The following is a 26,133-nucleotide window of genomic DNA, read 5'->3' on the forward strand; positions in this document are numbered from 1 at the left end:
AAAGTGAGATGGCAATTTCAGAAGGGTTTTTTTTAATAAGATTATTGAGAATATGATTCATTTTTAGATTTCCAAATAATTTATATAACACTCTAAGATATGGTGGTCACTAATTGGCGTTACAAAACCCGGGTTAATTGAGTGGTTAACTATTTTAAAAATAGAACTAACTTTTGTAAATACCTGAAAAATACAATTGATCCTTTCACTTTTTCCCGCAGTGATAGAGTCCACATAGCCATCCAGAGTTTCAGCTGAGGAGATTCTGGGGATGGGCGTCTCTTTATTGAGAAGCAACATATTATTGTTTGACTTGGATACAAATGAAAGCCATCCCTCCACTGTTAGTGAGTAAGCACTAGCATCTCTTGGTTTTACTGCATCCTGATCTACTAATCTTACTGGGAAAATATACCTGGTATTAGATGAGTACAATATACTTGAAAAGACCATTGTCTGAAGGCAAGCCTGTTTTATCAAAATTCATAACTGGCTAATACTCTCTAGCATTCAGCTTCTTCATTTGTGAAATAAGAAAAATGAGACTCAGTGATCCTTTCTGATTCTAAATTCTCTACTATAATCCTTGCCCAGAAAGATAGCAGTGCCAGGGGCATGTGGTGGCTTAGCACTTGAGCAACCGTCTCTTAGTTTCAGCTCAGGTTATGATCGTAGCTTTATGGGATGGAGCCTTCATGGGGCTCCACACTCAACACAGAATTAGCCTGGGTTCTCTCCCTTTCCCTCTCCCTCCTTATCTGCTGTTCCTTCTCTGCTCCTCCCCCAACTTCTGTGCACTCTCCATAAAATAGATAAATAAAATCTTTTAAAAAAGATAGCGGTGCCATATATACTAATGTCTAAGATATTCCTCCAACTTGGATTGAAAATGGAATTACCAGAAACATTTTTCCTAGACCCATTCAAATTGTATAAAACTGGAGATAAATGTTTGCAAACAGTCAAAATGGGTATAATGATTCCTACTGCACAGAAGCTTTGTGAAAATTCAGTGACAGATACTCTTAGAATACTTTTACTTAGCAGATACAAGTACTCAGTGACTTCTACATTTCTTCATTATGATTACTGGAGAAGATTTAGAGCTTATGTTTAAATGTTATACCACTATGTCCTGTTTTAAATTATGAAATCATTTAAAATAGAATTAATCATTATCAAAAATTTTGACATAAACTATGAAGTGTCTTAGCCTCTTCAAAGACAAGAATAATCTCAAACATACTTACCCATGAATTAATATCAAAAGAGCTAAAATATAAAATACAAAAAGCATATGAGATTACAAAGAACATACTTAGAACCTCCAATCACTGTTGGCTTATCTAGGTCCAACCCACGAACTGAAAGAACCCTGTGTTATGTAACTTGAGTAACAATGCCAAACCACATTCTTGGTAGAAACATCATCCCAAGGTTCTAGCACTTAAAATAGCTACTTCTAGCACATATAAAGGCCAGCACATGTATATTTTATGCATTTTATTATTTCGTAAGATTTCAAGCAACAACATATTATAGCAAGAAAGGACATATGCAATCATTAAATCCTTTAAAGCTAGAAAGAGGACTCAAAACCTTGATCTTACTCAAATCAATTCTCTCCTAAGGTGAATTATATGTACTGTCTATATTGCAATCAAACGCTAATGAAGTTTTACCTACAATCTTTCTGCTCCAAATACAACTTCACCCTCTCACCTTTGGGAACTTCCCATGATGTTTTTTCTGAATAGAATCCTCATCCCCCAACTCCCCCCCCCCCTTTTTTTTTTCCTTTCTTTTTTCTTCCTGAGAGAGACAACGAATCCCAAGCAGGTTCCACATTCACGGCAGAGCACAGAGCCCGATGCCAGGCTCCATCTCACGACCCTGAGACCATGACCTAAGCTGAAACCAAGGGTCAGATGTTTAACCACCTGAGCCACGCAGGTGCTCTCCCATCCCCCAGCTTCTTTTCAGACCGTTGTCAAATCTAACTTCTGTACGAGATAGACATTGATCCTCCCGCACCTGGTTTTTGATTGGATTCAACACTCTACGATTGAACATTGGCTCTCCCACTCGATTTTAAATTCACAGAGGCCCTAGAATCCAGGTGTCTTTTACCCTTTCACAGAATGATGGAAGCTTCAGGTGCTCGAAACCTATATTTGGAACCGAATCAAATCAAATAAAATTGAATTGAAGGTGACTTGTTTGTTCAACCTTTAGGAATATATAGCTCAAAATTAATATATGTTTACTGGTTCTGCTAGTAGCAGAGAGAGAAAAGTAAGCCATTAAGTGCACTACAATTAAACCATTAAACTGACTGAAACTCCCTTCAACTTTGTAGCTTAAGTGTTATTCAGAACCAGGAGAGTTTGGGGACTCGAGGGAATTTTAGTCCCCAATCTGCTTTACGAACAGCACTGTAGTGCCCATTGGATCAGATGCCGTCTGAATGCTAGATACACACGAGTGAAAAAGACAGAAAGTCCCCTGACAACAAGAATTTTTTGGTTTCATGGGTAAAAAAAGTAAATAAATAGCTATAATTCCATCTCATGACAGGGTAAGTAGAGGAGCGTGGAACTCCCTAAAGGCCTCTCAGAACCATCCAAGATGTGATCAGAAGAACAGTGGGAAGTGAGTGAGCTCACAAAAATACAAAAGGGGGTTGGCGGATAGACACAACTGCAGGGCTGAGGGAAAGCAGGTGGGGGTGTCTATGGCAAAAGACAAATCCATGTGAATTTGTTTGTTCTTTGTCGCAAGCAACAAAGGGCCTTCTTGGGTTTGATTAAACATTCATACCTACAAGCCTGGCACCACGTGACTCAGAAGGAATTAGAAAAGAAGCCACAGGTTTCTGGCACCAGAGTATCAAGCATCCTCTCAAGATCCCCATAGAATGGATATGAGAGACGCCCTAGCTAAAAAGCCTTTCATCCACAAGAACCAATACTCCCCGTAACAACTCCAGTTTCCAAAAACCCCAATAAAGGGAGGCTCAGAGGCAAAAGTCACCACACTCAAATGTTACTTTGCCCATCAAGGACAATTTCTCCACCAGCAAGACTGCCTAGATGCATACTCCACATATGGACAGAGGCAGACAGCTAACCAGGGGTCGGTCATAGTCTCACGTGGAGGGGAAGGGCTTGATAACCCTCTGCCCACTCCTGTGGGTAGTTCTGGGTGGAACAGCGCTCCACGGAGTGGTCACACTGTGTAGAAGCCTGTGGGAAAGAACAAATTGTACGTTCCAGGGTCTAAAGGAAAGTTCATAAAGATGGAAGCCTAGTAGGGCTTCGGAGAGACTAAAGGGTGTCGGAAGTAGCCAGGGAACAACCACAGAAGGCAAGGGAGAATATATTTCACAGGTTTGTGGGACTACTCAAAGGTTTAAAGGAAGGGGATGATTTAATCGTATTTACATGTGAGATAGCTATGTGGCTGTTCCATGCACAGGAGACTGGAAGAGCACAAAACAGCCTAACGTCTTATCCCAGCCTCTATAGATCCACTCCCCAACTTTCCTGGCCCTGTTCCTACGTTCTGGCTTTCTGTTAGGTCAGTCTTTGCTGAGCCCCAGCAAGAGGTCCAAGGGCAGGGAGAGAAGGAGGCCAGGTTTTCTGCCCTTCCAGGTTCCCTGAGATTGTCTGTGTCCTTCCCCCAGGTGTCATTGTTCTCTTCTAGATGGTTCTCAGAACAGCTCAGTCTCACCTGGGTTCTTACAACGTCGCTGGAGACCAGCTACAGGAGTACTGAACTAGCTAGAATTATTCTTATTTTTAAGCATTTATTATTATTAATAATTATAATTATATATTATATAAGTATAATTATTATTATACTTACATATGTCCGGTGCAACATCTCCGTGGAAAACTATCACCATTTGTGCCCCCCACCCCCAGCTTCTGTGTGCTTATTCTTACAAGAAAATCTGTAACATGATTGGGAAGATGGTGATCAGTATCACAACTGCTTTCCCAGACATGCAGACAAGCAGGGAGCCTAAGTGTGTATCTCGCCTTAGAGCAGCCCTTAGAGGCTGTGGCTGGCTGGTGTGGCTGGACTATGAAAGCTCAGCTCCTTGTCCCAGCTCAGTGTCTGAGTTCTGCCTATGCTCCATAAGTCCTCTGTGGGATCAACTCAATTTTTTTTTTTTTGAAGATTTTATTTATTTATTTGTCAGAGAGAGGGAGAGCGAGAAAGCGAGCACAGGCAGGCAGAGGCAGAGGGAGAAGCAGGCTCCCTGCTGAGCAAGGAGCCCGATGTGGGATCCCATCCCAGGACGCTGGGATCATGACCTGAGCCGAAGGGAGCTGCTTAACCAACTGAGCCACCCAGGCGTCCTGGATCAACTCAATTTATCCCACACTCAGGGCCCACGGCGAAGCAAAAATATTCATCTATCTTAATCAAAATGAAGGGGGACATGTTATTAAATGTACTAACATAGAAATGTTCTACTTTCCTTTGTTGTCTCTCTTGACTTGTCAGGTGCTTTTATCTTCTATTTTTAATGTCATTTGAAGAAAAAGAAAAACTTAACACTGTAAATAATAAGCCTCAATTTCACTGTTCATGTTTAGGTTGTGCAATGGTTGATTTAAATATAAATATAGAAGCAATTGATTTATATAAAGAATCATTGAAATTACACAATCCCTATTTTGTAACTTGTACATGCGTGTATATTTCATTGTTACCAGAACAGTGGAATGCTGAGCAAAAGGAGCTGAATTGTTTTTGTTTCATTTCTTCATGCATACACACTCTACCAACACACCACCCTTGGCTTAACTGAATAAGAAGGGGCTGAAAGGAAAGTGAACTATGGGTTGCTTTAGCTCCCCCTTTCCTTCTCTGTCATCATTTTTAGCATAAATGACTACCTTACACATGGAAGTAAAACACTAGTAAGAGAAGATCTGGCAGGTTTCCTTAGTCCTTCATGTTTCTTGGAATGCTCTGACTTCTTTCTGCACTCTGAGCAAATTCTGTTTCCGAGGGAAAGGGCAGCTCCCAGGCCTGTGGGCACCCCAGCTTCCTCAGTCATGGATTCAACACACTTACCCTGTCCTTGTTCTCAGTTGCGCTGACTTGCCACTCATTACTGCTCACCAAAATTCCACGCCCTGGGAGCGCCGCGAAGGTTCTATGCCAACAGGGGGCGAGGAATGACAGATACACAAACTGCACACGTCTGCTCATGTGCGTGCTCCATCGTCCCCCACCTCAGACGGCACTTACAGAATACAGGCTCAAAAATAAGATTATTACAACTTTCAGGACATCAGCAGCAGAGCATGAAAGCAAGCCCAGGACTTGTCTCAGGACAGGAGGCTACAGGACTGCTGGAGCCGGGAAGCTAGCCCTTTCTGTACTGAATTTTGCTGAATCACACCTTTTTATTGTTTCCCCTTTTCAGGCTGCTTCTCCTTCCTTACTGGCTTCCCCTGGAGGCATTCCCTTGATAAATCACTTGCACATAAGACCTTTTCTCAAAGTTTGCTTAGGAATGCCACCTAAAGAAGTTTTTACTGCAGATGTTCCTAAGCAGCAAGTCTAAGATGGGATTCAGAAGCTGGGTCACTTCCTGGACAAACATTAACAAGCAGCCCATGCCCACCTCCCACGGTACTGCTTTCTCTGCTGCTACAGCATTGCAATTACTAGGATTTCCACGTAGGTGATGGGGACAGGCCGAGATGGAAGGAGATGCCCTGGCTTGTGCTATATCTCTCTCAGTGGAGGGCTGTAGTGGAAATGGGGAATGGATTGGGTTTGGCTGAGCACTGCTGATGGGTTAGAAAGAGAGACTGACAGGCTCAGTTGAGTTATTATCAGAGTAATGGAATGAGTATCGGAAATACTCCATGGCAACATATAAAGAGGTCCTCATCTTCTAGAGCCGAAGTCAGCAAACTCGACAATTTGGGCCAAGTCTGATCTACTACTATTTTTGTAAATAAAGTTTTATTAAAACACACCCATGTTCACTCATTACACACAGTCAACGACTGCTTGCAATACACTGTAACAGCAGAGCTGAACAGATGCCACAGAGACCGTAGGGTCCACAAGGTCTAAAACACTGATCTGGCTCTCTACAGAAAAAGTTTGCAAATCCCTGTCCTAGATTCTGAGAACAGCCTGAGTTGTGCCTGACTTCACATGGACCTCCCCCTTGTGGCCTGTACCCATCTAAATTTTCCTCTTCTTATGAGGACATCAATCACTGACACTGCACACACCGCAATCCAGTACGATCTCATTTTCACTCGGTTACAGCTGCAAAGACCCTGTTTCCAAATACAGCCTGTTCATGGATTCTGGGTGGACAAGAATTTTAATGTACTATTCAGCCCAGTACACCACCGTCACAACAATTAGATTCAAATCTCAGGTGGCCCAGCTAGCCAAATGCTGGCTCTGCTAAGGAATAAAAGGACGATACTTAGAAATCTAGTGGCAAAAATCTGGGTGATGAGGGAACAGAAGACAAGCTGAGGACAAAGCAGAAGCTTACCACCCCCCCACCGTAACCCCCACCCCCTATGAGATATATATGACATTCCTAAGGTACTCCAGGTACTCCTAAAGGAAAAACAGTTAACTTGTAGAGACCACAATCCTGCAAGACCTGAGTCTCCCTCAGTTTATAAATGATTTATAACTAGTGATTTACAAGGAAGAAGCTTTCTTATCAATAGCCTAATTTCCAGAGACCCATAACTCAGTTCCTGAAGCCCTAACATCATATTCCCCTCCATAATATTGAGGGAGGCTGAGGCAGAGGGAAATGTAAATAAAGTTAAATTTCTCCTAAACCTAAAGCTCACTGACAAGGACGTGTGATAGGAGGAGAGTGACATTCCTGCAGGAAGCTCCCAACTATCTTACTGTTAATGCCTCACTAAAGGGAAAAACCACCTTAACTTGACAAACAGCAAAGCCTCCAGCATCCTGTGTGTCTTCTGAATACATGAAAGTTCTTTCAAACATTCCCTTTTCCTTACTTGTCCCAACCCCACAGTCCATCATCGCCACTCTTCAGAACCCAGGGGCAGCAGCTCTTTCTGCCCATGGGTCCTTTCCCGGCACTTTAATAAAATCACCTTTTGCACCAGAGCATTTTAAGAATTCTTTCTTGGGGGGTGCCTGGGTGGCTCAGTGGATTAAGTCGCTGCCTTCGGCTCAGGTCATGATCTCAGGGTCCTGGGATCGAGTCCCGCATCGGGCTCTCTGCTCGGCAGGGAGCCTGCTTCTCTCTTTCTCTCTGCCTGCCTCTCTGTCTACTTGCGATCTCTCTCTGTCAAATAAATAAAATAAAATCTTTAAAAAAAAAAAAAATTCTTTCTTGGTCGTCGGCTCCGGTCTCACTTCTATTCTACAACTTCATCATGGGTACAGTTGTACGAGGCTGGCAGTTTACGGCATGCCAGACACCTCCTGAAGAGAGAGGAGGCGTTACTGCACCTTGCACCTCTGACCACAGATGAAAGAATGAACAAATGAATAAAACAGAGTCTGCCAGACCTCTGCAGCGGGCACTGTGATTGAGAGTTCACTTCTGACTCATTTATCAAGTGACCTGGGAGGTTTCCCAGTTTTGAATGGATCTGAGAGTGAAGGCAAGAAGCAGGCTCCACAGAGGAGTCCCCCCACCCCCTTTAGAATTTGGGAGGCTTCCTAGTGACAACAGACAGAATAACAAAACCCTCCACGGGGTGCCTGGGTGGCTCAGTGGGTTCAGCCTCTGCCTTCAGCTCAGGTCATGATCTCAGGGTCCTGGGATCAAGCCCCAAATCAGGCTCTCTGCTCAGCAGGGAGCCTGCTTCCCTTCCTCTCTCTCTCTGCCTTCCTCTCGGACTACTTATGATCTCTCTCTGTCAAATAAATAAATAAAATCTTTAAAAAACAAAACAAAATGAAAAACCCTCTACTGTTCTCTATATAAATCTCTCATGGGGAAAAACAAAAAAAAACCCTCGACATTCCATTAACAGCAACTGCATAATCCATAATCCATAATCTATATTCCAGTGATCAGCAGACTTTTCTCCATCCTGGCTTTGTCAGATTTCAGGCTTCTAACAGCAAGCAAGTTTGGAAAGGCCAGGATCAGTAATGAAGATGAAGAATTGCATAGCCATGTTTGAATGTAAAAGAGAGAATAGAAAGAGATGAGAAAAGGAGAAAAAAAAATCTTCATTACAAATACAAGTATAAAGGAGTAGAGTTATTTACAGCTTTCCTTTTTGTCACTATTTATGACTCCCCCCTTCTATTACTGTAAAAGTGGAGGGTGTTGTTTACATATTTCCTAGATAGGTAAATTCTAAAAAAAATATCTAGTATTTAAAATCAAAGGCTGGATACCTGGGTGGCTCAGTGTGTGAAGCCTCTGCCGTCATCTCAGGTCATGATCTCAGGATCCTGGGATCGAGCCCAGCACTGGGCTCTCTGATGAGCAGGGAGCCTGCTTCCCCCTCTGTCTCCGCCTGCCTCTCTGCCTACTTGTGATCTCTCTTTTAAATAAATAAATAAATAATTTTAAAAATCAAAGGCTTTAAAAAACAATATAAAAAAACAATCTATATACCACATATATCAAAACATGATTCGGTGAATTACAATCTATTTTCATATAGTTTTTGAATTTCCAATTGGCAAAGCATTTTCACATAGAAAACAAATGGTTCACTCAATACATCTATAGAGAAGAAAACAGAGGATATTGTTAATCCTTTAGAGACAGAAATCAGCAAAATGCAGAGCTTTTCAAATAACTTAAAATGAAGCCATTTCCTAATATAATATACAAATGTGCACTAGGATAAACTAATTTGCTACGTGAAATAAAAATTCCTACCCCAGTGCATTTGGGAGATAGAAGCATTGCACCAGGACTAAGGATTTAAAAATGAATACAGTGGGTTGACAGACGAGAAGGGAGAAGGGACAAAATGGGTGAAGGGGAGTGGGAGTATAGGCTCCCAGTTATGAAATGAACAAGTCACGGGGATGAAAGGTCCATCACAGGCAATATAGTCAATGGTATCGAACCAGTGTGGTATGGTGGCAGACAGCTGCTGTGCTGACAGTGAGCACACCTAACACACAGGCATATGGAATCACCATGCGGCACGTCTGAAAATAACGTAACATTGGTGTCAACTATACACTTCAATAACAAAACAATAAGTAGGATGATCAACTGTGCCCTTAAGGACACACACACATTGCACACACATACACGCACACACATACCAATACACAAGCATGCACATGTGCGTGCATATATCAAGAAATACAAGAAATTTAAAGGAAAAGTAGTGATTGCTCCCAAATAAAGTTATTGAAGACCTTACAAAGAAAGTAACATATTTGATGGGCCCTAGAAAGACGAGATGAATTTTGTGAGGAAGTAAAAGAAGGGAGGACAGAACAGGGGGAAATGGCTGAGAGAGGTGTTCAAGGAAGAGAAGACGCGATTAAAACCGAGGAAGAAATGGCTTGTGAAAAATGGTGGGCCACGGTCTAGTTTCTACTTTCGGTAGAAGAACGTTAAATTTACTATGAATACTAGAAATCAAAATGTCGCTAAAGGAAAAATCCTTGCATTTTCAAAGTCTAGCAAAATACATGACAAAATGTGGAAGGAAACAGGAAACATTTTTGACAAATTAACATGGGATATTTAAGTGTGTATTGTGTTTTATGACGGTGCTTTGCATTAGATTTCATGTCTTGCATTTGTTTTATGTCTAAGCTTTTTATTACCTTGGGAATAAGCATTTATATGAAAAGCATCATTTCTACTAAAACACTAGTCATAGCAGTTGGCATTTAATAGTGTTCTAAAGAATCATTTTCACATCCTCTCTTTAGGGAACTATACTTTAGGAGTTGCAAGTGTTTGAAGAAAATAAAAGCCAAGATGGATAAAGAAAAGCAAAAATGAGTGAGAAAATTTCTTGGCGCGTATCAATCACATTCTGCTAGCAGAGTCCAAGTGCAACTAGATCTTAGGCATCCAGCTCTATTTATGGTGCACTTGAAGAAGTTCCTTTGAGCCCAGGGGGCTTACTACCAAACTGCAAGTTTTGATATTGTCCATATCATAAAAGAATTTCTACCTCACTATCCCTATAAGATAAAAACAATATGAGGCATGTTAGCATACTTTATAAGCTATACAGGATTTCCAAGTGCAATAATAATAATTATTGCCTGCTGAATAATATAAAATGGATTATTTTAAATAATTAATAGAAAACATCCATTAAGGACTCTTAAAGAATACTGTGAGTGCTTATTCTGTGCCAACCTCTGTGATAAGTCCTCTGCATAATTATTTTATTGAATCTTTTCAATGAAGTAATGGAAATAAGTAGGAACCTAAATTTACAACTGAGGAAACTGACTTAGAAAGGTAATCTGACTCTTCCAAGGAAATGTAGGAAGGTAATACAGAGAAGGTAACAGAAAGAAGACCTGAATATACCCAGTACTAGTATCAAAGACCCTGATGTTAACCATAAGAAATCAAAGAACCATAAGAAAAGAAATGGCCCAACAGGTAAAATGGACAAAAGATTTGAACATATACTTTCCAAAGATAAGAAACTTGAGACTGTGTACACAGCATCACTAATTATAATGAAAATGCAAATTAAAAAATACAAATACCGGTATACCGATATATGACTAGAATGGCCAAATTTAAAGTTTTAAGTCAAAATTAAATAAATGACAATACCAAGGGTTGCAGTGACATGAAGGAACTTGAATGCTCACATAGTGCTGATGGAAAAGCATAAAGGTACATCCACTTGGAAAAATAATTTGAAGTTTCTTAAAAAGCTAAACATACACTTAATCATATGATCTAGCCATTCCATATAAAGTATTGACCCAAGAGAAATGAGTGCATACAGCCACACAAAGACTTGTATAGGAATGCTCCTAACAGCTTTAATTCAATAGCTAAAAACAAACAAACAAGCAAAATGTTCATGAGATGGTAAAAGGATAAATGGACTGTGGTGTATCTACACAATGGAATAGCTATTCAGCCATAAAAACTATTAATACACATTATTGAATGGATTGCAGAACCCCTGTGCTGAGCAAAAGAAACTAGGCAAAAAGGAATACACACCAATTTCATATATATGAAATTCTAGAAAATGCAAACTAATCTAGTAGTGAGAAAAAGCAGATGCCTGGGATGAGATGGGGCACAGAGAAGTAGATGGAATGATTATAAAATATAAAGGAACAGAAGGAAACTTTCGGAGGTGATGAATACATTCATTTTCTTGATTTTGGTGATGGTTCCACAGATGTATACCTATGTCAAACCCTATGCAGTTGTACACTTTTTTTTAAGTATCTGCAGTTTATTTTATGTCAATTATACCTCCCTAAAGCTGTTACAAAGTTGTAAGTTTACTTTTGTGTTTCTGCGATTTTTTTTAATGTTTTTCTTTATCTGTGAGAATTACTACCAACGTTTTTTTTAAATTTTATTTTTTTCAGTGTTTCAAGTCTGATCATTCATGCACCACACCCAGCACACTCCATGTAATACTTGCCCTCCTTAAAACCCACCACCAGGTTCAACCAAACCCCCACCACCTCCCTTCCAAAATCCTCAAGGGTTCTCTCAGCACAGAGAAAGATTAGAAATTTTCTTCTGTGAGTTAATCCTCATTTTCTCAATACACTTCAACAATCACAGTATACTTTTAAAACTAAATACCGCTTTAATTTTTTTAGACTGTCCTTTTTAGTTTTTATTGAATGATTGATTGATTTTTAAGATTTTATTTATCTATTTGACAGACAGAGACCACAAGCAGGGGGAGAGGCAGGCGGGGGGGGGGGGGGGGGGGGGCGGGAAGCAGGCTCCCTGCTGAGCAGAGAGCTTGAGGAGGGGCTTGATCCCAGGACTCTGGGATCATGACCTGAGGTGAAGGCAGAGGCTTTAACCCACTGAGTCTCCCAGCGCCGCTGTCCTTTTTATTTTTTTTTATCAGAGAAAAATATTTTAGCAGATCAACTCGTGGCGCAGCCCAAGACCAGCTCTGAAATGATGACCAATAGAGCAGACAACTCAGCGGCCCCGGGGAAAAGCCAAATGAAACATCCAGGAGAACCCAGGATTCTTCCTCCATCTAAGAGAAGGCCAAGCCTGCCACTGCTGTCAGTGAAACAGAAAGGACAGGGAGAATCCCATTCTGGGGATTCAGCCATGTGTTCAGAAGACGAAGGCTCCAAAGTCACAGCAATGTCTGTGTTGGGAGAAGTGCCTGAAAAACTGCCAATACAAGTGGAAATCAATGCTGAAATAAAACATCAATTAAAGAGGGAAATCTGACAGTTTGGACGAAAATATGAAAGAATTTTCAAACATCTTGAAGGTGTGTGAATGTCTTTACAGCTGCCGAAAAAATGTTTCGTACATACCATGAAAGAAACAGCGAGATTTAAAAGATAAGACTTGATAACCTTGATAACGCGCCTGGAAAAGGTACCAGAAAAACTAGAATCTCAACACTTTCCCACCAAAGATTATAGTCACACCTGAAATTTATAATCCCATGATCGAAAAGATCAGTGAGCAAGCAGAACCAGTTTACTGTCCTAGAATGCAACCGGATATTGTTGATGTCTCCTGGCACCTCAGCTAAGAATATTGTCCTCTTGGGGCGCCTAGGTGGCTCAGTGGGTTAAGCTTCTGCCTTCAGCTCAGGTCATGATCTCAGGGTCCTGGGATCGAGCCCCACATCGGGCTCTCTGCTCAGTGGGGAGCCTGATTCCTCCTCTCTCTCTGCCTGCCTCTGCCTACCTGTGATCTCTGCCTGTCAAATGAATAAATAAAATCTTAAAAAAAAAAAAAAAAGAATATTGTCCTCTTGAGACTAAGAAAAAATACTGGAACTTCAATGTTCTAAGTTTCTGTTAGTAAAAGCTGGGCATTCCCCCTTAAAAAAAATTGATCTTAGCTGACACACAATGTTACATCAGTTTCACAGGACAGCATAGTGATTCAACTTCTCCACAGTTAGGCTACGCTCACAAGTGTATGTATCTGCAAGAAGGAAAGACAGGAAAATATCAAGCTGAGAGCCAGTTTGTATGTTCTTCCTACTTTTCTGAAGTTTTTGTTTTGTTCTTGGTTTTTTTTTTTTGCAAGAAAGGTGAATTCTATATTTAAAAATATCTTTCTAAAAGAAAGCACTGTCTTAGTACAGACTCTTGAAAATTTGCCTACTATACTGGCAATTCTTTCCATACCTACGTTTGTTTAAAATAATCATAAAGTCAATTTATAAACACCCACTTCGGCTGCGGACCTTCGCGCTCAGATGAATTGGCTGAGACTTTTGTTTTACCCTATTTCCTCGCCCTGCCTCACCCCACTCTTTGGGCTTTGGACAGAAAGAGATCAAAGAAAGAGGGCAAGGACCGCTGCTGGGCTCGTCCTTTCTTTTCCCAGTCGCAGCGCGTACTTTTTTGACAGCATTTTGAGCTGAGATGAAATAGTACATTACAAACGCCCAAAGGCAGAAAGAGGGCAATGTTGAGTTAATGCAGTTGTCACTGTCATCTGTCTGTGCCCAGCCCGGACAGGGCACGCGTCCCGGCAGCCCTCCCCTTGGAACCCTGGCGCCTTTGGAAGGGAAGGGGTGTGTGTGACGCAGTCGCCGGTGGCTTAGGGCCTCGTTCCAATTCAGACCTTGAAGCCCCTAGCGTCCGGCCACACGCAGCGACCCGCTGGCCTCAGTTTCCCCACTTCTAAAGAAGGGGAGTCATGCTGCCCTGTTTCTTGTTTCTCTCCAAGAACATCAGCCCTTCGCTGGTGTCCCTGCGCAACGCGCACCGGGGCTTCGCGCTCCCGCCGCTCCGGGTCTCCAGGCTCCCCTCGCGCCCCAGGCGCACTGCCCCACTGCGCCGGCTGGCAGCAGCCGCCTCCTCCGGGGACCCAGCCGGGCCCGCCTCCGCCCATTCCTGGGTGCGCCAGAACTTCCACCCGGACTCCGAGGCTGCCATCAACCGCCAGATTAACCTGGAGCTCTACGCGTCCTACGTGTACCTGTCCATGTCCTATTACTTCTCCCGAGATGACGTGGCCCTGAACAACTTCGCGGGATATTTCCTTCGCCAGTCCCGGGAAGAGACCCAGCACGCGGAAAAGCTGATGAGGCTGCAGAACCAGCGGGGAGGCCGGATCTGCCTGCAGGACATCAAGAAACCAGACCAGGACGACTGGGAAAGCGGGCTGAAGGCCATGGAGTGTGCGCTGCTCTTGGAGAAGAATGTGAATCAGTCGTTGCTCGAATTGCACACTCTGGCCTCAGACAGAGGTGACCCCCACTTGTGCGACTTCCTGGAAACTCACTATCTGAATAAGCAGGTGAAGTCTATCAAAGAACTAGGTGACCACGTGCAAAACTTGATTAAGATGGGGGCCCCAGATTCTGGCCTGGCAGAGTACCTCTTTGACAAGCACACCCTTGGAGATGAAAACAATCAGAACTAAGTAACCCACAGGCTGCCCTCCTCACTGCCCAGGCTGTGAAAAGACCCAGTCCACAGACTCCTGCTTTCTTGTCCTTAAAATGAACCTCTATCTTTATACCCCATAATGCTGTCCCAATAAAGTGACTTGTAAAGAAAATGAAGTTGGCCCCATATTAACAAGGGCTTTTTGTCCAACATCAAGGTAATTTTTCCAGCCGAAAGGTAGCCCGCGATACCACGGTATAAAAAAGACTGTGAAAAAGCTACTGAGAGTAGATGCAAACTTTCTCCAGTTATCAAATATTATTCCAGACCATGAACCTTCACTAAAATTCTGCAATTTTCAACTGCACAAGTGCCCGTTATTTTCAAGACCTTATACTAAAGGCTAAAGTGGGAAGATGTGTAAGATAAATAAGCAAATAACTCTAACGAGTTGAAGAAGATATACAGTACTGTAAAAACCATGTAAGCAAAATTCCACGACAGCTTTTACCTTTTCCCAGCATGTTCCAAGAAAAAGTGATGTCCAGCAATGATCTGTTTTTAAAGGATTTTGTGATCAAATAAATTTAAGAGAAGCTACACAAAGTATCAATGCTGGCCTTGGAAAGTCACAATGTCTATGAGCATTTAAGGGCTCTGGGAAGTCTTGCAATTAAAAACAAAAAACAAAAATCTTGGATTATTTTTGTTTAGCTCATGTTTCCCAACACAGCCAGTCGCAGTGTGTGTGTGTGTGTGTGTGTGTGTGTGTGTGCGTGCGCGTGTGTGTTTGAAATGATAATCTAGGTCTGTCTGATTAGAGACTATATCACCACTGGGCTATATATATATAGCCTCTCTTTTCACATACCAAAAAGAGCAAATGCACTGCAGAAAACAATCTTTTGTGGCCTGTAGAATGGAGGGGAAAAAACATTAGGGTGGAAAAATCAAGAAGAAATCCAGAATGAAGGAGGCATCAGCAAGGCAGATGTTTTCTTGGGGGTGGGGGGAAAGAGGCATGAGAAGATTTATGGGAGAATATTTGATCAGCAGGCCTTGGGCTGGACTAAGAACACTGGGTGGTGGTTGGGGAGATGGGCTGGAGCCAAGCATGGAGGAGAAAAGGATGGGCTTAGGCTTAATTTATTGAGCAATGGCAGTGCTTTGAAGGGCTCTCAGCAGAAGAATGCTATACTAAGAGCTGAGCCATCAGAGTTCAGTTGTACAGAATACAAACGGAGAATAGGGAACAGAGAATGTCTGTCTTCGTTTTGTCCTCTGAGAAACATGTCAAGATGGGATTAAATGTGTAAGAAATGTTTTAGGGGAAACAGAAACACCCTTGAGAGAAAATGGGAAAGGAGAAGCCAGCAGAGCCCCCAGACCCCATGCAAGTCTGATCCCGAAGGAAGAAGAGAGGATCGTGGTGCTTGGCTCTAAGCAACCTTCTGCAGGGCTGTCTGGGAGAACCAAAAGCCAGAGCTGCTCATCAGAGGAATCCCAGGTCTCCCAGAAATGGGCCTGCCTAAGTACATAACCGGAGCTCAGTTATTGACTGGGAAGTACAGGCTTGCAACAAGCTAAGAGATGAATCGATTTTCAAGCACAGCAGCAGGGGTCCCTGGCAAATTGTGCTCCCCGCAGTCCCAGATCTGAGAGGCTCAAGGACATGACTGCACAGACTCAACAAAATGGTTTAGATTAAAATACCATACATGGAATGCCCTACAGCTATTAAGTATGATTTTGCCAAACACATAATAATGTGAGTAGAAATCCACAATGTGTTTTCTTAAAAACAAGCATAAGACGGTGTTACATTATAGAACTGTATAGAGACAAATATAGGGAAAGTAATATATATGCGCCCCAAACAGAAGTATATATACTGACAAATGAAGCCAGAAGACCTCTTAGTGAGATTGTGTTGGATATTTATATTCTGTAGCTACTTGTCTTTTTAAAATAAATTTTTTATCATGGACACGCATTATGGTATTATCATAATAAGAAAAGTAAAAAGGTGGAGAGAAAGCAGGAAAAGCCTGAACCATGGCAAAATCAATGGAAACAGAAACAAAGAGATGCTGATGAGAGTTTACAGGCAGAACCTTTTAAATTTTGCAAAGGACTGAATGCAGAGAGTTATAGATATGGGGTACAGAAAGAAAACTGATAGATGTCAGACTTGTGTTACTGGAGAAGAGGATCTGAGAATAAAAAAGGATCTCAGACAGGAGGAACAATTGGCTGTGCGGAGTACATAATGATTTGCTTTTGATTAAGGGCACTGGCCTCACTTTCCCTTCTATCCCTAAATTGGCTTATTGTGCTTCGCATAATCCTATTACATCTCTTCAGAAAACTTCCTCTTCAGTTCTTCTGGATGAGTGTTTTCTAAACTGCAGACTGCAACCCATTAGTGTGTCATGACATTATTTAGTGAGTCACTATTCACCTTTTGTTAATAAAACAGATTTGAAGAGAAGTCAAAGTAAGGGAAGCAAGGGTACGATCTCCTGAAATTCTTGTGGGTGTGGGTGTGCACCTGTGTTCATGTATTTACCTCCCATAGTGGTACTTCTTATTCTATGTTGCTGTCAGAAACATACAATAGGCATTGTTTGACACATTCTTTGACACATTCTCATCTCCGTGCTCTGTCTCCTCCAGCTCCCCACTGTCTGTTGATAATACTCTGAGAATTTAGAAGGAATCCCAGGAGAACCTCACACTTTCTTATCATTGAATTGATCTCATACTTGCCTTTATATTCACATGCAAAGCCTTCTGTTCTGCTACCCTGGTTGAAGGTTCTATGCTACTTCCTAAAACCCACCGCCCATGGTGCCCTGAGTCCCAACCCTCACACTTACTGAAGGACATGAGGACATCACACCTATAATTATGCAGTTGATGTTATTCCTCCTTTATCTTTTTTTTTTTAAAGCCACCTATGGACTAACATTCCCTCCAGCAAACACTAAGCTATCACCCCTTACTTAGCTCTCTTTTACAACAAAGCTTCTTGAAAAAGTTATTTCTGCTACCTGGCCCTATTTATTCTGTTTTCTCTTGGGCCCCTGGCAAGTAAGCCTGTGTTCACTGTTTGCCACCACACCAACCACTTTATTTCTCCATTGGGATCATCAGTGACCTCCTTGATGATAAAGCTAGTGCTTTTTGTTCCCTCAGCCAGCTAGCAGAACTTGTCATTTCATTCCTAAAACACTCACTCACTGTTGTTTGTCTCCATTTCTAATTGCCCCTCATCTTCCCGAACTTTACATACTGGAGGGTTCCGGACTTCTGTCCTCACATCTGGGTCTCTTCTCCCTCTTCATCTAGACTCGCTCTTTAAAGATCTCAGCCAGTCCTGTGACTTCCATTTAAATATCTGTCCACTGGGTTCCAGTCCAATAAGGCAATGTAGGAAAACCCTGAACTCAGCTCCTCCACGACACTTACCAAATTACAGCTATTTATGGAATAATTCTTCCCCAAGAACTGACTACACAGCGAACAGAACAGCAACTGAACAACAAAGGTAGAGAAAATGACAAGAGAATAGCAAGAGAGACAGAGACACCACAACAAGGGCGATTCCCATTCCAGATACTGAGAATGGCAGTGGGGGAGGAATCGGACTGAGGAACTGGGAAGAGAGAGAGTCCTCTGTCCTTGGGCATAGAAAAAAAAGCCACAGTTTGAGAGTTACTAGCATGTAAAAAAGACAACACTAGAACTCTGCCAAATGGGGGAGTAGCTGTGGGAACACTGTCTAGGCTGGAGGGACTGGAGAAGCACAGTTTGGGTTCCCATTCCACCTTAAAAGCTTAGATTGCAGGGGCGCCTGGGTGGCTCAGTGGGTTAAGCCTCTGCCTTCTACTCAGGTCATGATCTCAGGGTCCTGGGATGGAGCCCCACATTTGGCTCTCTGCTTGGCAGAGAGCCTGCTCCTCCTCTCTCTCTGCCTGCCTCTCTGCCTACTTGTGATCTTTTGTCAAATAAATAAATAAAATCTTAAAAAAAAAAAAAAAGCCTAGACTGTCCAGCAGGGTCTGGACAGACACAGAGCTTAGAACTATAGCAAACTCAGGGCTTGCAAACAAACCCACACCAGCCTGGGTCACACACTGAGTTTTGGGTTTTGGGTTTTTTTAGTTTTTAAAAATTTGTTATTATTTTTATTTTTAAGATGATTTCTTAAAAATTTTCCTTCTTTTTTTTCTTTTTGGATTTTCCTCTTCTTTGTTCTTTTTTCCCTCTTTTTTTCTTTTCCTTAAGTTTTTTCTTTCCTTTTTTATTTTTTATAAAATATTTTATAAATATATTTTTATATTTTATTTTATAAAATATTTTATATTTTATAAATATTTAATAATATTTGATTAATTTATTTATTTTTAATTTGAATAAATTAATTAATTTATTTTAATATTTTAAAATAAAATATTTAATAAATATTTAATATTTTATTTTATAAAATATTTTATAAATATAATACTTTTATTAAAATGTATTATTATTATTATAGTTCTTCTTTTTATTAAAAAACCCACAGTTTCAAAGAGTAACTAGCATACAGAGCCACAGCTCCAGCCAGGAAAAGTCACCAGGCACCCAGTCTGTATATAGGACACCATACACAAGACCATTCCTTCAAACTTAAAAGAAGTACCTGTTCCACCTAATCCACAGAAACAAACAAAAGGCCAAGCAAAATGGGAAGAAAGAGGAATATGTTCCAAAAGAAGGAACAAGAAAACATCTCAGAAAAAGAACAAAAGGAGACAGAGATAATCAAATGCTTGATAAAGAATTTAAAGTAATGATCTTAAAGATACTGCACTGGAGAAAAGAGTGGAAGAGCTCAGGGAGAACTTCAGTAGAGAGAGAGAAAATATAAAAAAGAACTGATGAGAGTTGAAGAATACAATAACTGAAATAAACACACCAGAGGGAATCAACAGTTAGCAGATGCAGAAGAACATGGTGATGCAGAAGACAGGGAAATAATAGCACACAGGCTGAAGAGCAAAAAAAGGAAGGAATTTTTAAATTGAAGAGAGGTTAAAAGATCTCTTGGACAACACTGAGCAAACAAACATTCGCATTACAGGGGTCCCAGAAGAGAAAGAGAAAAAGAAAAGTGTAGAAAACTTATTTGAAGAAATAATAACTTAAAACTTTCCTAACCTAGGGAAGGAAATAGACGTTCAGGTTCAAGAAGCACAGAAGGTTCCAAACAAGATGAACTTAGGAGGTCCATATGACAACACATTATAATTAAAACGTCAAAGATAAAAGATAGAGAGAGACTTTTAGGAGCAGCAAGAGAAGAAAAAGTTTATGTACAAGGGAAACCCCATTAGGCTATCATTTGATTTTCTAGCAGTAAGTTTGTAGGTCAGAAAGGAAGGACATGATCTATTCAAAGTGCTGAAAGGGCGAAAAAACAAACAAACCAAAACCAACCAACCAACCAAACAAAAAGCCTCCAAAAAACCAAAAAAACAAGAAACAAAAAACCTGAAACCAAAAATACACTATCTGGCAAGGTTATAATTCAGAATTATAAAAAAAAAAGAAAAATATTTCCCAGACAAACAAATGTTAGAGGAGTTTATCACCTCTAAACTAGCCTTACAGAAAATGTTAAAAGGAGCTTCTTTAAGTAGAAAACAAATGGCCCTAATTAGACATAAAAAAATTATGAGTACAAAAATGGAATATATGACAACATACACATAAAATGAGGATGAGAGAATAAAAAAGGAAAAGAAAAAAAAAGAAAAGGGAAAAAATTTTGTTTCCCTTTCCTTTCAGTATTTTTTTAAGCATGTGTTTGAACTTAAATGCTCATCAACTTAATATAGCCTGCTATTCTTTTTTTTTTAATTTTTTATTTTTTATAAACATATATTTTTATCCCCGGGGGTACAGGTCTGTGAATCACCAGGTTTACACACTTCACAGCACTCACCAAAGCACAAACCCTCCCCAATGTCCATAATCCCACCCCCTTCTCCCAAACCCCCTCCCCCCAGCAACCCTCAGTTTGTTTTGTGAGATTAAGAGTCACTTATGGTTTGTCTCCCTCCCAATCCCATCTTGTTTCATTGATTCTTCTCCTACCCACTTAAGCCCCCATGTTGCATCACCACTTCCTCATATCAGGGAGATCATATGATAGTTGTCTTTCTCTGCTTGACTTATTTCACTAAGCATGATACGCTCTAGTTCCATCCATGTTGTCGCAAATGGCAAGATTTCATTTCTTTTGATGGCTGCATAGTATTCCATTGTGTATATATACCACATCTTCTTGATCCATTCATCTGTTGATAGACATCTAGGTTCTTTCCATAGGTTGGCTATTGTGGACATTGCTGCTATAAACATTCGGGTGCACGTGCCCCTTTGGATCACTACGTTTGTATCTTTAGGGTAAATACCCAATAGTGCAATTGCTGGGTCCTAGGGCAGTTCTATTTTCAACATTTTGAGGAACCTCCATGCTGTTTTCCAGAGTGGCTGCACCAGCTTGCATTCCCACCAACAGTGTAGGAGGGTTCCCCTTTCTCCACATCCTCGCCAGCATCTGTCATTTCCTGACTTGTTTATTGTAGCCATTCTGACTGGTGTGAGGTGATATCTCATTGTGGTTTTGATTTGTATTTCCCTGATGCCGAGTGATATGGAGCACTTTTACATGTGTCTGTTGGCCATCTGGATGTCTTCTTTGCAGAAATGTCTGTTCATGTCCTCTGCCCATTTCTTGATTGGATTATTTGTTCTTTGGGTGTTGAGTTTGCTAAGTTCTTTATAGATTCTGGACACTAGTCCTTTATCTGATATGTCGTTTGCAAATATCTTCTCCCATTCTGTCAGTTGTCTTTTGATTTTGTTAACTGTTTCCTTTGCTGTGCAAAAGCTTTTGATCTTGATGAAATCCCAATAGTTCATTTTTTCCCTTGCTTCCCTTGCCTTTGGCGATGTTCCTAGGAAGATGTTGCTGCGGCCGAGGTCGAAGAGGTTGCTGCCTGTGTTCTCCTCAAGGATTTTGATGGATTCCTTTCGCACATTGAGGTCCTTCATCCATTTTGAGTCTATTTTTATGTGTGGTGTAAGGAAATGGTCCAATTTCATTTTTCTGCATGTGGCTGTCCAATTTTTCCAGCACCATTTATTGAAGAGGCTGTCTTTTTTCCATTGGACATTCTTTCCTGCTTTGTCGAAGATTAGTTGACTGTAGAGTTGAGGGTCTATTTCTGGGCTCTCTATTCTGTTCCATTGATCTATGTGTCTGTTTTTGTGCCAGTACCATGCTGTCTTGATGATGACAGCTTTGTAATAGAGCTTGAAGTCCGGAATTGTGATGCCACCAACGTTGGCTTTCTTTTTCAATATCCCTTTGGCTATTCGAGGTCTTTTCTGGTTCCATATAAATTTTAGAATTATTTGTTCCATTTCTTTGAAAAAGATGGATGGTACTTTGATAGGAATTGCATTAACTGTGTAGATTGCTTTAGGTAGCATAGACATTTTCACAATATTTATTCTTCCAATCCAGGAGCATGGAACATTTTTCCATTTCTTTGTGTCTTCCTCAATTTCTTTCATGAGTACTTTATAGTTTTCTGAGTATAGATTCTGTGTCTCTTTGGTTAGGTTTATTCCTAGGTATCTTATGGTTTTGGATGCAACTGTAAATGGGATTGACTCCTTAATTTCTCTTTCTTCTGTCTTGCTGTTGGTGTAGAGAAATGCAACTGATTTCTGTGCATTGATTTTATATCCTGACACTTTACTGAATTCCTGTACAAGTTCTAGCAGTTTTGGAGTGGAGTCTTTTGGGTTTTCCACATATAGTATCATATCATCTGCGAAGAGTGATAATTTGACTTCTTCTTTGCCGATTTGGATGCCTTTAATTTCCTTTTGTTGTCTGATTGCTGAGGCTAGAACCTCTAGTACTATGTTGAATAGCAGTGGCGATAATGGACATCCCTGCCGTGTTCCTGACCTTAGCGGAAAAGCTTTCAGTTTTTCTCCATTGAGAATGATATTTGCGGTGGGTTTTTCATAGATGGCTTTGATGATATTGAGGTATGTGCCCTCTATCCCTACACTTTGAAGAGTTTTGATCAGGAAGGGATGAATATAGCCTGCTATTTACTTTGGATGTTATATATAAAAGTCATGGTCATCACAAACCCAAAACCTATGAAAGACACACAAAGAAGGAAAGCCAAAAGTAGCACTACAGACACTCATCAATCACAAAGAAAGAGAGCAAGAGAAGAAAGGAATGAAGAAGAACTACAAAAACAACCAAAAAACAAATTTTAGAATGCCAGTAAGTACTGATCTATCAATAATTACTTAAAATGTGAATGGCCTAAATGCTCCAATCAGAGGACGCAGGGTGAGAGAATGGATTAAATAAATGGACTAAATAATGGATTAAAAAACATGTTGCCTACAAGAAACGTCTCTCAAACATAAGGACACGTACAGACTGAAAGTGAAAGGATGGAAAAATATTCAACATACACATGAAAGTGTATGGGTAACAATATTTATATTTATATTTATATCAGACAAAATGGATTTTAGAACAAAGACTGTAACAAGAGACAAAGAACGGCATTACACAACGATAAAGAGATCTATCCCACAGGAGGATATAACAATTGTAAGTATCTATGCACCCAACACTAGAACATCTAAATACATAAAGCGACCATTAATGGACAAAAAAAGAGAAACTCATGGTAATATAACAGTAGTAAAGGACCTTCACACCTCATTTACATCAACGGATGGATCATCCAAATGGAAAATCACTAAGAAAACAGTATCACTGATTGACACATTGGACCAAATGTACATAACAGATACGTACAGAATGTTCCATCCAAAAATGACACAATATTCATTCTTTTAAGTGCACAGTGAACATTTTCCAGAATATATCACATATTAGGTCACAAATAACCCTCAATAAATTTAAGAAGACTGAAATCATACTGTGCATCTTTTCCAACCTCAACACTATGAAATTAGAAATAAATAGCAAGAAAACACTGGAAAGAACACAAACTTGTGGAGACTAGACATGATACTAAGCAACCAATCGGTCAATACAAAATCAAAGAAGAAATTTTAAAATATATGGAAACAAATGAAAAGGAAAACACAACAGTCCAAATCTTTGGGACACAGTGAAAGAAGTTCTAAAAAGGAAGTACACAGCAATACAGGCCTATATCAAGAAACAAGAAAAAGCTCAAATAAACAATCTATTAGTTCACCAAAAGGGACCAGGAAAAAAACAAAGCCCAAGTTGAGTGGAAAAAGTGAAATAATAAAATCAGTAAAAATAAATGTCACGGAGATTAAAACAAGAGAAAAAAAATCAATGAAACCAAGAGCAGATTTTCTGAAAAGATAAAAAAAAGTGACAAATCTTTAGCCAGACTCATTAAGGAAAAAAATAAAAAATAAAAATATAAAGGACCCACATAAATAAAACCAGAAATGAAAGAGGAGAATCAACTGACAACACAGAAATACAAAGGATTATAAGAGGATGCCTGGATGGCTCAGTGGGTTAAGCCTCTGCCTTCAGCTCAGGTTATGATCTCGGGGTCCTGGGATCGAGCCCTGTCCCGTGTTGGGCTCTCTGCTCCGCAGGGAGCCTCCTTCCCTTCCTCTCTCTCTGCCTGCCTCTCTGCCTACTTGTGATTTCTGTCTGTCAAATAAATAAATAAAATCTTTTAATAAAAGATTATAAAAGAATACTCTGAAAAATAATATGCTAAAAAATTGAAAAATCTAAAGAAAGTGGATAAATTCCTAGAAGTACACAATCTTCCAAAACTGAACAAGGAAGAATTAGAAAACCTGAACAGACTGATTGCAAGTAACAAAAGTGAATCTGTAATCCAAAAATACCAAAAAAATGAAGACCAGGACCAGAGGGATCAAGAGTGAATTCTACCAGACATGTAAAGAAGAGTTAATACCTATCTCCTCAAACTATTCCAAAAAATAATAATGGAAGGAAAGCTTTCAAATACATCCTATGATATTTTACCAAACATTACCAATACCAGCAACAGACAAAGACACCACAAAAACACACAAACAAATAAACAAAGTAAGGCTAGTATATCTGATGAACAAAGATGAAAAAAATCCTCAACAAAATATTAGCAAATCACATACAATAATATATTAAAAATGTCATTCACCCCATCAGATGGGATTTATTCCCAGAATACAAGGATGATTGGATATTTGCAAATCAATCAATATCATACACCACATCAACAAAATAAAGGATAAAAATCACATTATCTCAACACATGAAGAAAAAGCATTTAAGAAAAATCAACATTATTCATGATACAGACTCTTAACAATGTGTGGTTAGAAGGAATATACTTCAGCATGATAGAGATCACATATGAACCCACAGTTAACAGCACACTCAAATGGTGAAATTCTGAAAGCTTTCCCTCTAAGATCAAGAATAAAGACAAGGATATCCATTCTACAGAAGTTCTAGACACAGCAATCAGATAAGAAGAAAAAAGAAGAGGCATCCATATTGGTAAAGAAGTTAAACTGTCACTATTTGCAAATGACATGATACTATACAAAGAAAATCCTAAAGACGCCACCATAGAAATATCAATGCATTCAGAAAAATGGCAGGATATCAAATTAATACCCAGAAATTAGTACCATTTCCATACACTAATAATAAAGTAGAAGAAAAAGAAATTTAAAAAACAACACTCTTTAGAATTGCACCAAAAAGAATAAAATATCAGGTATAAAGTGAACGAGAGAGTTGAAAGACCTGTACTCCAAAAAGTATAAAACACTGACAAAAGAAATTGAAAATGACACAAGAGATATCCCATTCTCATGGACTGAGAAAACCAATATGGTTAAAATGTCCATTCTGTCCAAAGCAATCTACAGATTTAATTCAATCCCCAACAGCATTTTTCATAAAACTAGAACAAATAACACTACAATTTTGTATGGAACCACAGAAGACCCCTGAATAGCCAAAGCAATCCTGAGAAAGAACAAAGCTGGAGGTATCACAATCCCAGATTTCAAGATATAATACAAAGCTGTGGTCATCAAAACAGTCTGATACTGGCACTGGCACAGAAATAGACACAGAGATCAGTAGAAAAGAACTGAGACTCTAGAAATAAGCCCACATTTATATGGTCAATTAATCTATGACAAAGGAGGCAAGAACATACAATGGGGAAGACAGTGTCTGTAACAGATGGTGCTGGGGAAACCAGACAGCTACACATAAAAGAATAAAACTGGAGCACTTTCTTACACCATACACAAAAATAAATTCAAAATAGTATAAAGACCTAAATGTGAAACCTGAAACCATAAAAAATCCTAGAAGAGAGCACAGGCAGAAATGTCTTTGACATTGGCCATAGCAACAATTTTCTGGATACTTTTTCCTAAAGGAAGGAAGCAAAAGCAAAAATAAAAATTTATTTTGACTACATCAAAATAAAAAGCATTTGCATAGCA

The 26,133-nt window shown here is 40.0% G+C and overlaps 2 protein-coding genes across 2 annotated transcripts in view; one reads left to right on the forward strand and one right to left on the reverse strand.

The window, feature by feature from the left end:
- The window catches only part of LOC116587173 (protein FAM170A-like), a 932,324-nt gene that overhangs the window by 82,653 nt on the left and 823,538 nt on the right, over nt 1-26,133 (reverse strand). The gene's annotated exons all lie outside the window — the stretch shown is intronic.
- On the forward strand, nt 13,750-15,220 carry LOC116585995 (ferritin heavy chain-like). Its single transcript, XM_032335449.1, has one exon. It carries the CDS (start codon nt 13,844-13,846, stop codon nt 14,570-14,572), a length of 729 nt encoding a protein of 242 aa, XP_032191340.1. The 5' UTR covers nt 13,750-13,843; the 3' UTR covers nt 14,573-15,220.

Source organism: Mustela erminea, chromosome 3 (genome assembly GCF_009829155.1).
Source record: "Mustela erminea isolate mMusErm1 chromosome 3, mMusErm1.Pri, whole genome shotgun sequence".
NCBI classification, from domain to species: Eukaryota; Metazoa; Chordata; class Mammalia; order Carnivora; family Mustelidae; genus Mustela; species Mustela erminea.

Bases quoted from the DNA above. Each gene is read 5' to 3' on its own strand.
- LOC116585995 (XM_032335449.1), top strand. From the start codon at position 13,844: ATGCTGCCCTGTTTCTTGTTTCTCTCCAAGAACATCAGCCCTTCGCTG.